This window comes from Pogoniulus pusillus, chromosome 9 (assembly GCF_015220805.1).
Source record: "Pogoniulus pusillus isolate bPogPus1 chromosome 9, bPogPus1.pri, whole genome shotgun sequence".
Lineage (NCBI taxonomy): Eukaryota > Metazoa > Chordata > Aves > Piciformes > Lybiidae > Pogoniulus > Pogoniulus pusillus.
In genome coordinates this window covers 8,950,741-8,964,891 of record NC_087272.1, presented here as the reverse complement: position 1 = coordinate 8,964,891, position 14,151 = coordinate 8,950,741, and the positions used below count along the sequence as shown (strand labels likewise).

The window sequence follows — 14,151 nt, the reverse complement described above, 5'->3', positions numbered from 1 at the left end:
TTTGTGCCAGCTGAACACTTGTGGGAGTGTAAGACTTTATAATGCTCAGTTTTCAAAGACTCTTTTTGAGAGAGCTGTTAGATGTGTTCAGAGATGAGATGAGGCTAGTACCCACTCAGTTCTCAGGTGTTCAGCCACGTACATGTATAAACCTTTCCTGCTCAGTAAACAAGCTGTTAATTCTATGCAAAGAAACACAGAGGCCATTGCACTAGGTCATAATGCTGCACATAAGATTAAGAGACTTAATTCATAGTGCACAAAACTGCAAAACATTTCATAACAATAAGGTTTCTGTGACATAAACACAAGATTTGCCTTTAGATGGCAAGAGAAATCAGATGAAAGTTTTAGACTTGTTTGAGATATGGGTTCCTGTTTGTTCAATTAACACAGCTTTCTTTTTTGAGCTGCTGTTCCTAGTGACTGTCAGAAACAGAGACTTGAGTGTCTACTTCTTGACCTGTGACTTAAGAAATTTGTCTTTGACTTTCCTACTTTGAAGACAGTGTCAATGCCTGACTTCAGTTCCTGCTTCTACCCTTCTATGGTAGCCTGGGTCCCTTGAAACTACCAAGTATCTTTCTTCTGTGCGAATGTTTCCCTGATAGACTTTCTTTACTTCCAGACTGACTCATCAGAGAACTGAGAGCATGCTGTACCTTTTTTTTTTTTCATTAATCTCAAATTAGTTTTCATTCTTACATGAAGGTTTGTAATAGAACCATAGAAGGTGTGTAATAAATATTATGTGCCTTGACTTTCCCATATCCATCATTATCCTTTAAAATGTTTAACTGGTGAATGCCTCTTGCCAGTTGCTTTGGCACTTTATAGCTATAGAAACGTCCTTGAGGATTTGCAGTTGTACACACTCATACAGGGTAGCAGCAGTATCACTCATGCATGTCTATCAAAATGAGGCAGCTCAGGTTTCTAGACATGAATCAACCCTTCATAATATTGGGGTTTGTGTTTTCTTCACACTAGAGCAAGTAACTGTCAAGAAAATCTATTCCTATTTTCCAATGAGCAGTGGGCATGTTATCTGGTACCATTTAGTTTTATGAGACTATTACCAGACAGAGCCCATCCTAAGCCAACTTGAAACCCATGACATTCACAGAATGCTTCCTGTGGCTTTGCTGAACCATCAGGAATGGATGTCTCCTATTTGTATTTTAATGCAAGCAACATTAAGCACTTACACTCTGCTGATACATCCTCAAAGTAGATTACAGTAGTGGTTCCCACACTACCTATGTAAATCACTAGCAGGCTTTTGGTGAAGCTTGAAGTTGCTGCTGTGTAGCAACTCATAATTTTCAATAAACCAATGTATTTCCCATAAAAATGATGAGGCAGTTTCCCAAACATGAGCACTGTAGCCATCTCCAGCAGCACATGGTTTGACCAGTGAACTTTTAATTAATTTGTTTGATTTCTGTTTGGCATGACATTAAAGGAAAAAAAATATGGCAAAGTGAGTTTAGAAGAATTTTAAGGACCCTGTGACAACTGTAGAAAGCTGGGATCTAAAAGCTTCCTTAGTGAGGTTATTTGTTGATCCTCTGTACTTGTGCATATTACTGCCTGCTAAATCCAGTCAACCCAGCAAAACACAGGCAAAGCTTTTTGAATGCTAGATGCCTCCTCAAGAACAGAGACCTTCCCTGAATACACACACTACTTCAGCTCTCTCATCCTGTAAAGTACAACACTTCAACTGCATTAAACTATCAGGTTAAATATGCTGAAGAGTTGTGGAAATAGAACTGTGACCTGTCCTGATGGGGATATGCATGCAGGTCACCATTGTGGGTGACCCCATTGTGGGTTTTTTTTCCAGGTGAACCTTCATTAAGACAAAAAGCTTTGTCTACATTTGTCATCTGTAAAATTAGGTCAAAAGGTTGCTTGTGTTCTTTGCAAATGGCAGTAAATGAGTTTAATGTGTATCAACAATGTAGAGATGTCAAAGTAGGTTCTGCCCTCTGGCTTTGTGAAGTACATTTGTAGCAAACGTACAATTACAACTTCTACCTCATTAGCTGCAAATCTTGAGGTTAGCCATTATGCTGTTTGGATGACTGAAGCTAAATCTCACTGCATGTTCTTGAAACCAACCCTGCTCCTTTTCTGAATCCTACTGCTTTAATTCATTGGGTAAATTTCTGTGTAGGAGCACAGAGGGAGATAATCTTGCTGTACAGTTGTCTTGCTGTATAAGCTTGCTGTAGTCTTGCATATTTTGTTGTATCTGTTTGCTGACAAGTTGTATATGTAATCAGTGTGATTATTTCTTGTGGTTTTTCTATCAGGGTGACCCTGGTTCTTCTGCTGCAGGAATTAAGGTAATTTAGTTGTAAAGCAGGGAGAAGAGGTGGGGGGGGGTGTTGGTTTGTGTGGAGCATCATATACATTTTGGGTACTCTTACTGTTACAGTTTTCCCCAGTTCTGCTTTTAACCCTCCGGATCAGTTCTCACATCTTTCATCTCCTTTCTTTTAGGGTGAACCTGGTGAATCTGGACGGCCAGGACAAAAGGTATGAATTGAAAATACTGCCTTCCTTTTCTTCTCTGTTAGTTTGTGATCAACAGGTATTGCCAGTGGCACTTCCCCATACTATGATGAGCCCAAGGTAGCACAATTTAACATTTCTAAGCCTGTACACATGTGATGTATGATCATTTTGTATTTTAAAAAGGCATAGGAATGACAATACTAATGAGCACAATAAGCAATGGTAGACTAACCACCTCCCCTTCTAGCCACAGCACCCAATTGCAGCTGATAAGACTAACAAAGAATGACTCTGCCCTGTGAGTGATCCTAAGTCAGTCCTGCATGTTTGAATGTTTATTAACCTGCAGACTGTGGTATATTATTACAGCTTATTAAGAAGAAAAGTAATATTGGTCAGCATCACTTTCACATAAAGTGAATCAAACTGTCAGAGGCATGTGGCATGTTTGGAAGGACATATACTGGGTAATGCCACTCTGTTCTTCCTTCCAAGGGAGGAAATTCCCCTGGATATTGTATAGCTGAGGCTACTTTTGTATAGTAATATTAACTATACCTCTGTGCAGCAAGAGGCCTTCTGCAGCTGGGGGAATTTCCTTTCTGGATCTGTAGTACCTCGAGCCCAGTGAATGCTGTGTCTTCGGCTGCCTTCCATGAGAGTAGGAGGCAGGTCCTACTGGGAGAGACAGTGAAAAGGAAAAGAGAAAAGAAAATGAGGAAACCAGATTTTTGCTTTGCATTACTTGGTTTCTCTGGGGAGCCCTCAGCACCATTCTTGCCTCTTGCAACATCAAAGATTACCCACTGTTGCCAGAGTGGAGCAGAGTCCAGCCACCAGTTGAGCTAGCAGGCATTCCAGAGACAACAAGACAACTGAGAGCTAAATTTCTACATAGTGACTGGCAGTATAACCATTTTATGATACTCAAGGTCCTTTGGTGACTAAGCAAAACCCCAAAGCACAAATAAGTATAAGAGAAAATAACTTAGGTTACTTTGCTTGAGAAATTACAACTGTCATCAATTAATAGAGACTAAACAAAGACTATTGTGCCTGCAAATGCAGCTCTTCCATAAAATGCAGTTTTAATTAGGAAAGGTAATCAAAATAGTTTAGAGCTATCTAATCCATGGAATCATTCAGTGTGTTCATTCTGCACTGTGTGATTTGCTTGGGTAATAAACTAGAAAATGCATTTAAGAGCCTGTTGAGATTCATACTCTCATTAGCTGGCTGCCATGGAGGCAAAACTAGCAGGGATTTATCTGCAGGCTTCTATCCTCAGGCACTCAGGTTTGATGACATTTAGGTAAAGAGGAATGCAGGCCCAACTTTCTATGGTCAGGGAGCTTAGTGTGTCCTTTCCACTTCACCTTACAAGCTTCCAGTACGCTACACTCATGTCTATGGCCTGTTCTATGGCTCCCATTAATGTGCTCATTCAGAATACCTCCTATAGCCACATGCCTTCCAGCAGAAGTTGTGGGCAGCCCTTTTTTCAGCTGGAGGCATGTCTCTACTCTCAACATCATCTTACTGCTTTTACCTCTACTATACCATTCTCATTTTCTTCCTGTGTTTTCCACTCTTTATTACATTTTATTTCTTCCTCCTCTTCCAGTTATTCCTTATCTAAGGACAGATTACTGAGCTGCCCACCTGATTATTATTTACATGAAATGAAATGTGATGGTATTTCAGTAGCCCAACAAGGCTGTCTTGTGCCCAAAGTATTGCAGAGGTAATAGAATGACCTGTCCTGCCAACCTGAGTGTTAGGAGATGGAGTTAGTATGCAGCCTTGGTTGTAGGGTTTTGGATCACAGAATCACAGAATGCTTTGGGCTGGAAGGGACCTTAAAGATCATCTAGTTCCAGCCTTCCTACCACCAGCAGGGACAACTTCCACTGAACCAGGCTGCTCAAAGTTCTGTTTAACCTGGCCTTGTTTTGACTACTTCAACTTGTGACATCAGAAGTCACTTCAGAAACATCTTACTATACAAAATCAAAGTGTCACCTTGATCCAAACTTATATCAATCTTACTCTATAAAATCAAAGTGTCACCTTTGCACACTCAAGATTTAACACCTAGTATTTCGTTAGGAACAAATGCAGTGGAGGCCCTTTAAAGGATTGTTCTTTTGCAAGAGTAACAACTCATTTTCTGCTTTAGAATGCATTAGGCAACATCCCAATAAAATAATAATGTCTATTGAAAATGCTATCCTAGCCTCTTCTCTTTCACCTGATCTAATAGTTAATATTGGGAGAAAGGGATCTTTCTTCTGCTTTTAGGCAACATGAACAGTTCTAATTCTGAAATGGACAAAGAAGTTGTTATCAGATCCTTCTATGACATTTGGAAAATCATTCCATTTGGTAAAGCAATTTTCAGACCCTCTGTTGTGCTTTTCAGTTTATGGCAGAGTATAATTTTGTTATTAGCACTTCAAGTCTATTTAATGTTGCTGCCTCCCAGAAGTGACTTTGGGTACTGTAGTCTGAACATCTGTGTTATGCTTACGTGAGTTTGTGTATGCTTACATCTGCACATGTAAGAGTATGAATGGATGTGTGTTTCTCTACATACACATGAAGTATTTTAATAGCACAACATTCATGAACCCACCCAAACCACAGAGCTGAAATCTGGATTTTTGTAAAGCTCAGGAGTGTACAAAATCTGGAATACAGCCCAACTTGTTATAAAGGTTGGCTTCAGAAGTTCAGACCTGAGCTTCCAGGAAAGTTTAGGAAATATTCAGATCCAAGGTACTGGTTAGAATCCATCTCTTTATTAAAATAACATCTCCAGCTTTTAAAGTAATGATTTTTTCACATGCTGTTGCTCTTCCATCCCCCTCCACCACCACCTTTATTTTCTGCTGTTCACCATCTTCCTTTCCCTAGGCAATGTACTTCCATATAGCTGTTATCTCCAAATGAGCACTGATGTGAATGCTGTCATTCTTGTCATAGGCTAATACCAACTTCATTTCAAAATGAACACACTCTGTGCTCAGCTCCTGTTGTTAAAACTACCCTTGCAAATGCAGTCCTGTAGGTCTTTCCACTGCTGTTTTAAATAGGCAAGTCATAAAGTAAAGCAATAGAAGCTTACATTCCCACTGTCCTTCATGACACCATGGGTAGTCATAGATAGCAAGTACTAAAATGATGCTATGGATAGCTCTATGAAAATGGTGGTCCAGTTATAATTAGGCAGTTCAGTTTGAACTGCACAATTTAAACAGTACTCTTTTGAATTGCCTTGTAGCTAAATCAGACAGTTACACAGCTCAGAGCTGAAAACGGAACAGGATTAAACATTTTGTAAGTATAGAAGTGAAATGGCAGCATGTAAAATGAAACAGTGCTGCTTGGTTTCTTCTCTTTTGGTGAAGGCTACTGTGAATTCATTCCATTTTGGCTTTTCTGACATGTATCTTCTACCTGAGTGTCATCTTCACATCCAAGGTTCCCAGAAGATATTCAAGTTCTTAATGTGACTCTTAATAATTGTACATTTAAGTCACTCCTTTTGAAAAGTATCAGTCCTGTTTCAACTGACTAGCAGTTATCTATGCTCTTTTATCTTGCTGTAGAATATACAGCACAGTGACCATAACTGAATAATACCTGTAATATTATGTAATTTTCCTGTATAGGGTGAACCAGGTCTTCCTGGGCTTCCTGGACTCCCTGGGATAAAGGTAAATAAACTGTAGTCTCTGCTGTAATGGGGGGAACACTGAAAAAGATGGTGGGGAGACACCAAAAGAGGGAAGGGACTGCAAGAATGTGGATAAAATCTACTTACTGTACTTGTGCTGTATCCTCTTCTGAGTCTCTGGTATGGAACTGCTGGGGATTGTCACAGAAAGGTTTCACATGGAAAATTGGTTAAGTGTCTGTGAGTAAGCAGCGAGTACATCTTACACTAAAATGTAATGTAGAACATTGCAGTCTAGTGCTTTAAAAAAATAACCTCAAATAGTAGATTTTATTTAGTGAAAGAGGCTTGCCACCAAAGTTATACTTGGTTTGCACCTTAATGAGTGCTTTTGTGTAGCAATAACCTACTGAATTTAACAATCCTTCAGTCAGAAAACTGCATTAGTTTTAGACAGCCTGTGGAGAACTGGTGCTGTCAACAGAAACCCACTGTGCTCCATCACACAGCAGTGATTCTCACTGACAAGTCAAAATGTTTTAGTAAGATTGCTCTCAGTATTAACTGAAAACACCATGTTCACACAGACCATGAATGTCCACGTATAACATCAGCAGGCACATTCTAAAATATCAAAACCTGAGTCTCTACTCTGGGAAAATTAGTGCCATTAAGCTTGCTTTGTTGGTGGCAAGAATGTCTCAGAAGGGCACCTTTCAGATTCACCTGAAAAGCAAGATGTAAAGTAAAGAAATAGATGGCACGTGGAAATTTTGCCCAGCGAATATTTGGTTTGGAATTCAGTGGGTAGGGTGGATAAAACAGTCCAGTGGCCTGCACAACAAAATGGAATGATATGGTAAAATATTAAACCTTTAGGAGAGTTCTAGCTTCTATTAAAATCTTACTCTACAAAGAGACTAGTAGTGATTTAGTGAAGAAATTCCATCCAGTGCAACTCTGGATAGAAGCAGCTAAGATGCACCCTAGATGGTGGCAGACAAGCTAGCAAAATGTGCCTAGGAGGAAGTAAAGCATATCTGGTCACAGCAGACTTGCAGGATGAATGCTCTTTGATTCAAAGCATTTGTGAATTCCACCATCCTTCACAGCAAAGAACTTCTTCTGAATGTTCAACCTAAATCTACCCTGGTCTAGTTAAAAGCCATTGCTCCTCATCTTAGTGTTACAGGCCTTTGTAAATAATCCCTCCACAGCTGATCATCAAGGTGATTTCAAATGAACAATCGAGTTTTTTGAGGGTCTGATTATAGAGCTTTTATATTCTAACAACTTTGGAGATGTTGGGTGTTGATGGCATTGTTTAGCCTGGAGAAGAGGAAGCTCAGGGGGGACCTCATTGCTGTCTACAACTACCTGCAGGGAGGCTGTAGCCAAGTGGGGGTTGGTCTCTTCTCCCAGGCAACCAGCAATGGAATAAGGGGACACAATCTCAAGCTGTACTGGGGGGAAGTATGGGCTTGATATTAGGAGGAAGTTCTTCCTAGAGAGAGTGATTGGCATTGGAATGGGCTGCCCAGGGAGGTGGTGGAGTCACTGTCCCTGGAGGTGTTGAAGAAAAGCCTGGCTGAGGCATTTTGTGCCATGGTCTAGTTGATTGGCTAGGACTGGGTGCTAGGTTGGACTGGCTGATCTTGGAGGTCTCTTCCAACCTGGTTGATTCTGTGATTCCATGAGTCTATCTTCAAGACAGATGAGAAAAAAAGGTAATAGAAAACTCCATGTTGCCTGAATTTTAACTTTCCTCTTGTATCTTCTCATACTTCCATGTGAAGAAAAGATCAAGGTACAGGGGTATTCTATGAATAGGAACCTCTTGGATGTAGTTCTGGTCTTAAACATTTTCCCTTTCACTATTGTATAAGAACCTGAAGTCTCCTTTTCTTTAAATCTGCTAATTCAGTCACAAATTTGCTTTCTTGTGGGTAAACCTCTGCACAGTGGCTGGCTGCATTATGAGATGTTTAGGTAACTGTGCACATACACAGAACTCTTTACAAATGCTAAGCCAGCCTGTGAAAACGTAAATGCCGTACCAGGCAGTGGGCCATATCTTTCCTCGTGGTTGAAGAAGCTTTCCAAGCCATTCAGTTCCATATGCTTGAACAAGTACTTGAGCTACTTAAGGGATTAATACATTTAAATCACTGGGGAAGTTTCAGCTTCTTATAATGCCATTTCAATTAATCAATCAATGTTCCCAGGAACCTGTTAGAGCTTGGCTGAATGTGATACTTGAGTCTGAATGAACATTGGACGGACATGCGAGTACCATATCTGAATTCAGAGTATGAAGCAGGGTCTTTTATTACTTGCTTTTCTAGACCCATTCACTATGCACATGTAGCTACTTTGGGAGTTCTTCCTGTTCTTTTTCGTTGTCTCTTCATTGTCAGTTGGTGCCAGGAAGGAAACACAAGTGCAGTCAGTTATTTCCAAGACAGTGATGAAGCTGTCTGTGACATGCTGAAGAAACGTTTCTCGAGCACCTGTTGCTGTTTAGGAATAGCTAGAAACTTAATGAGCCCTTGAACGTGCTCCACTGTGCCACTTGGGAAGTGAGTAAGGCACCTAAAGACAGAATATTAACTCATCGCTCTGAAATCCCCCAACTGGCACTGGGCAGGCACAGGATACCTTCTGTGAAATACATGCTTGGTAGATCTGCTTTATCTCATAGCTTCCATGTGATGATACCTACAAAGCAGCACTCTCTTAAACTAATGGGAATCATTCATGCCCTTATCCAGTGTAATGTCAGACATCTCTCAAATCCATTGTCTTGCATTCTACGGCATTTGGGCACTGCAGTACTCCACACTGCATTGGGAAGCCTTCATAGAACGCAAGCTCCTTCTCAGTAGCAGTAAGGTCTTGTGCAAGATCTGGCTTTTCTTCAGCATTTCTGGCATTTTTCCCCCTCTGTTTTTAAAACAAATGGTGAGACAAAGTTTGAGAGTGCAACCAACTGTTTTATTCTGTCATGTTTGAGAATACTGTTGCTGAGTAATTTGGCACAAGAAAAGAAAAGCTGCTTAGCCCCTCTGATTTTGAGAGGTAGGGGAAGTTCTCAGTGTTTTCCAATCCTGATGGAGCCAGCTTGCCATTATGCAGTTATCTTGTGTCCTATTATACAATTGCTATGAATCAACTTCCTTGGGACTGTGCTTGAGCAAGGTTTCAGAAGAACCTGAATAAGGATATTGGAAATTGATTCATAGGTTTTTTACTTTTATAAAAGCAAAACCAGTTCTAATTTTCATCTGCTCTGCACTGATTTTCATTTTATCCTATGACATTCCTAATTCCATGTGAGTACTGAAAAGCTTCCTGCTGCACAGAACTCATTTTTTTAAGCTCTAAAAGAGCTGAAACTCCTTTCTCTCAGCGAGTTCTGTTACAAAAGAATACATTCAGAGATGAGAGGCAGAATTTTCAAGCTGTACACATAGAAGTTAGTCTCCCATTTAACCTGCTTTAGAAAATATAGTAGCTGATGTTGAAGCTCAGTCATTTAGATGTTGCACTTGACACCTGACAATAAAATGAAATAAAATCTGAAGTAAATAGTAATCACAAGCAGTGAATTTTGGAGTTAACATCTGTCATTGCCTATAGGAAAGTTCTTCAAACCTCTGTTTTCCCCCAGGAGTTCTCAGGAGATGAACACATTTTCCTAATGCACTTTTCCTCCATTCTTCCTGTTTGCCTTTTTCCCCCTTATTAGCAATTGTTAACAGGAAACCTGCAGGGCCTTTATCTCTTTCTTCCCATTTTTCCATCACTCAGATATTCTTGCTCAGGCTTCAGTTCATCTTTACCCTATAGGTCACCATACTCAGAACTCATTCTAGCCTGAACTCAAGGTCTGGAAGGGACCAGGTGCCCTTGTGACAGACATCTCCAAATCCTTGATACAGAAATGTGTGGGAAAGGTACAGCAACTGCAAATTGTGGGACCTCAGCTCTGCTTCATAGAAATGTATGTTTCTCCCTGATATTCACTTGGCTTAGCTGATACATATTTTGAAATATGCAAGTGTGAGCTAATTCCAACCTCTCATCACTCACAGTGTTCTTAAGAGTGGGTCACCTGTCTGAGCAGAGGACATGCAGTGTAGTATACATCAGATACTGAAAGATAGACTATAGGGATGCAAAGTCTGGATGAAAATGGGAACAGATCTAAATAATACAGGATTTTAGTACCTGCATTCAAAGGGTTGGTTTTCAGAAGCAGCTCTATGCAGGGGTAGGTAAACTACAAAATAAGAAACCATGCAATTATGCAATTAATTCTCAATATTCACTTTTCAGAATGGAAATATATGTACAAATATATACTTGTGTATATGGAGTTATATATCTGTCTTTGCTCCATCATAGGATAAGGGAGGTTATTCTTCCCCTGTACTCAACACTGGTCAGGCCACACCTTGAGTGCTGTGTCCAGTTCTGGGCTCCTCAATTCAAGAGAGATGTTGAGGTGCTGGAAGGTGTCCAGAGAAGGGCAACAAGGCTGGTGAGGGGCCTGGAACACAAACCCTCGGAGGAGAGGCTGAGGGAACTTGGAGTGTGCAGCCTGGAGAAGAGGAGGCTCAGGGGGGACCTCATTGCTGTCTACAACTACCTGAAAGGAGGTTGTAGCCAGGTGGGGATTGGTCACTTCTCCCAGGCAACCAGCAACAGAACAAGGGGACACAGTCTCAAGTTGTGCTGGGGGAAGTCTAGGCTGGATGTTAGGAGGAAGTTGTTGGCAGAGAGAGTGATTGGCATTGGAATGGGCTGCCCAGGGAGGTGGTGGAGTCACCGTCCCTGGAGGTGTTCAAGTAAAGCCTGGATGAGGCACTTAGTGCCATGGTGTAGTTGACTGGCTAGGGCTGGGTGCTAGGTTGGACTGGCTGATCTTGGAGGTCTCTTCCAACCTGGTTGATTCTATGATTCTAGCTCTCTAGTTTCCATATGTTATGGCAGCAATCATCTGCATAGGGTAGACAGGTAATTTCCCAGAACTCATTCTGAGAATGAAGGCCAGAAAATGAAATCATCATTAACACTGGGTGGTGTGCACATCAGGAGTGTTTACTGGAGCAGGTCTTATTAATTTGTCAAAAACAATATCCTTCAAATCATGAATGCTCTTATTTTCTTTGCTAGAAAAGGCTAAAACATAAGTAACTGAAACACAGGTTGTTGCTTCCTCTAAAACTGGTACTAGTTGGAAGATTGAGCTTATAAGGATCTATTTCTCAGCATATGTTTTATACCACAGTTTAATTTTTCTTTATTAAAACAAATACTTTTTTCTTTATTAAAACAAGCAAGCAAACAAAATTCAATCTAAACCCAAAATTCTTAAGCAGCTGGATAATCTGAGAGTCCAAATATCCTGCTGTACTCAGAAATCAGGTATTTTGTCATCCACTAAGAAGACTCAACATCAATAATCTGAAAGTATTTCTATGTCATAAATACACAATTTTAGATGGTCAGAAATGAGTATGTGCAAAAAGTTCTGTAGCTTTCAGGTTAGGAACACAAGTTCCTTATATTTCTCATCTGAGCTTCCCATCATTCTGGGCTCCACAGTTCAAGAAGGGCAGGGAGCTGCTGAAGAGAGTGCAGCAAAGGACTGTGAAGATAAATAAGGGACTAGAACATCTTTCTCAGCCCCAAGGCTGAGATACTTGGGGCTGTTTAACCTGAAGGAGAGATCTTATCAATGCTTATAAATACTTCAAGGGTGGATGCCAGGAGGTTGGGGCCAGTGGTGCCCAGTGATTGGATGAGAGGTAAAAAGCACAAACTTGAGCATAGAAAGTTCCATCTAAATGTGAGATGGAGCTTCTTCATGTAGAGAGTGATGGAGCACTGCAACAGGCTGCCCAGAGAGGTGGAGTCTCCATCTCAAGTCATTCAGAAACCTTCTGGAAGCCATTCTGTGCAACCTGCTTTAGGTGAACCTGCTCTGGCATGGCAGGGTTGAGCTACATGATCTCCAGAGGTCCATTCCACTCTGTGGTCTGTTTTCTAAAGCAAACAGTTTGGGGGCATAGTAGTTTAGACACTGCAAAGAATTAAAAGTGAGGCACTCACTACAACAAGTGTTTTTATTCTAATCTTCAATGCTGACTTGATTTATAGTTAGCCTTTGAGATGTCCTTGATATAACTATTGCATGCAAAATTCACCTAAGTTATAACTGATTCTCTTAGCACCCTCCTAAAGCAGCATATACCTTCTAAGAAGGCAGAGCTCAAAAGCAGTGAGAAAATTAAGCTCACTAAAAAGCAGTAAATGTCATATAAAAGTAGGGTTCCTCATGAAGCTTCAGGGTTTTAGCCAGGTGGTAAGGTTTTACTCCTCTAAATGAATCATAAAGGCTCTGGCCTTTAGCATTTGGAAATTGTAAACCAGACTTATTTTTCTAAGTTTAGAGACTGATTAGGGACTAAAGATATTGTTTCCACTGTGATGAGTGAGCCAGACAACCTGTTTTAACCACTCATTTCTGGAGCCAATTCTGAAGTGGTATGAAAAGCCTTAACTGAGCCCTTATAAAATGGGGTTAGGGGTTTTTATCAGATTTCCTTTCACCTTGCTCATTTCCTTCTTATGAGCTGAATACTGTAGTCCTCCTGGGAGCAGAATTCCCATGAACATCAGGCTGTATATAAAGACCCTTTGATGCCCTTCACAGTGAGAAAGGATAAGGTGCTGTTCTCTCTGACTTGTGTAGCCTAAGGGCAGTGAAGTGCCTGAGAAATTGTTTCGCTGGAACAGAATGCTGCAGAAACAAACAGGGCACAAGTGAGCAGGGCTTCAATTGCCATGGCATCTGTGTCCCATACTCTTAAGAATTTGGCCCTCAATCCTCTCAAGAGTCAAAAAGTTGCAGTATTTTGTTTAAACAGCCAACTCAGAAACAATGTCTGAGAGCAGCAGTTGGCAGTTTGTGGAAAATCAACACTGGTACATGTGAACCAAATCACTTTTATTACAACTTCATAGCTGCTCTCCAGATTGACTTGTCTCTGGGTTAAGGGTTTTGTTGCTAGTTCTTCTATGTTTCTTTAGGTTTGCAAGACTGAGTACTGTGTCCAGTTCTGGGCTCCTCAATTCAAGAGAGATGTTGAGGTGCTGGAACGTGTCCAGAGAAGGGCAACAAAGCTGGTGAGAGGCCTGGAACACAAACCCTATGAAGAGAGGCTGAGGGAGCTGGGGTTGTTTAGCCTGGAGAAGAGGAGGCTCAGGGGGGACCTCAATTGCTGCCTAGAACTACCTGAAGGGAGGCTGTAGCCAGGTGGGGCTTGGTCTCTTCTCTCAGGCAACCAGCAACAGAACAAGGGGGGACAGTCTCAAGTTGTGTTGGGAGAAGCACAGGCTGGATGTTAGGAGGAAGTTCTTCACAGAGAGAGTGATTGGCATTGGAATGGGCTGCCCAGGGAGGTGGTGGAGTCACCATCCCTGGAGGTGTTCAAGCAAAGCCTGGATGAGGCACTTAGTGCCATGGTCTAGTTGATTGGACAGGGCTGGGTGCTAGGTTGGACTGGCTGATCTTGGAGGTCTCTTCCAACCTGGCTGATTCTATGATTCTAAGATTCCTTCAGAAGAGTTAGGAGAGAAAAGAACATCATGACATTTCTATTTTGTAGATGCCTATTAGTGAGTCAGGGTAACATTTCAGATGATCATGCCTTGGAATCTTTATGTGATTACAATGGGGACCCTTCTATCAATGTTTATCAGAAAGGAAGCTGTGAACTCTTCCAAGGTCTCTGATTCTTGAGGAGTTTGCAAGCTGCCTCATGCCAGATGTAGGAAGGTTTAGAGAACCACTAGATCTACAACCGGTGCTTGGGAGCTCCAAGCCTGCCCTTCGAGTTGTGCATTGGAAGATGTCAGGGTTCTCCCCACAGCTCATG

At 41.2% G+C, this 14,151-nt stretch overlaps 1 protein-coding gene across 1 annotated transcript in view; it reads left to right on the top strand.

The window, feature by feature from the left end:
* The window catches only part of COL25A1 (collagen type XXV alpha 1 chain), a 347,683-nt gene that overhangs the window by 292,987 nt on the left and 40,545 nt on the right, over positions 1-14,151 (top strand). Inside the window, exons 18-20 of the mRNA XM_064149390.1 lie at positions 2,322-2,354; positions 2,512-2,547; positions 6,201-6,245. Of these exons, the coding sequence (XP_064005460.1) occupies positions 2,322-2,354; positions 2,512-2,547; positions 6,201-6,245 (114 nt within the window). The remainder of the gene's footprint in view (positions 1-2,321; positions 2,355-2,511; positions 2,548-6,200; positions 6,246-14,151) is intronic.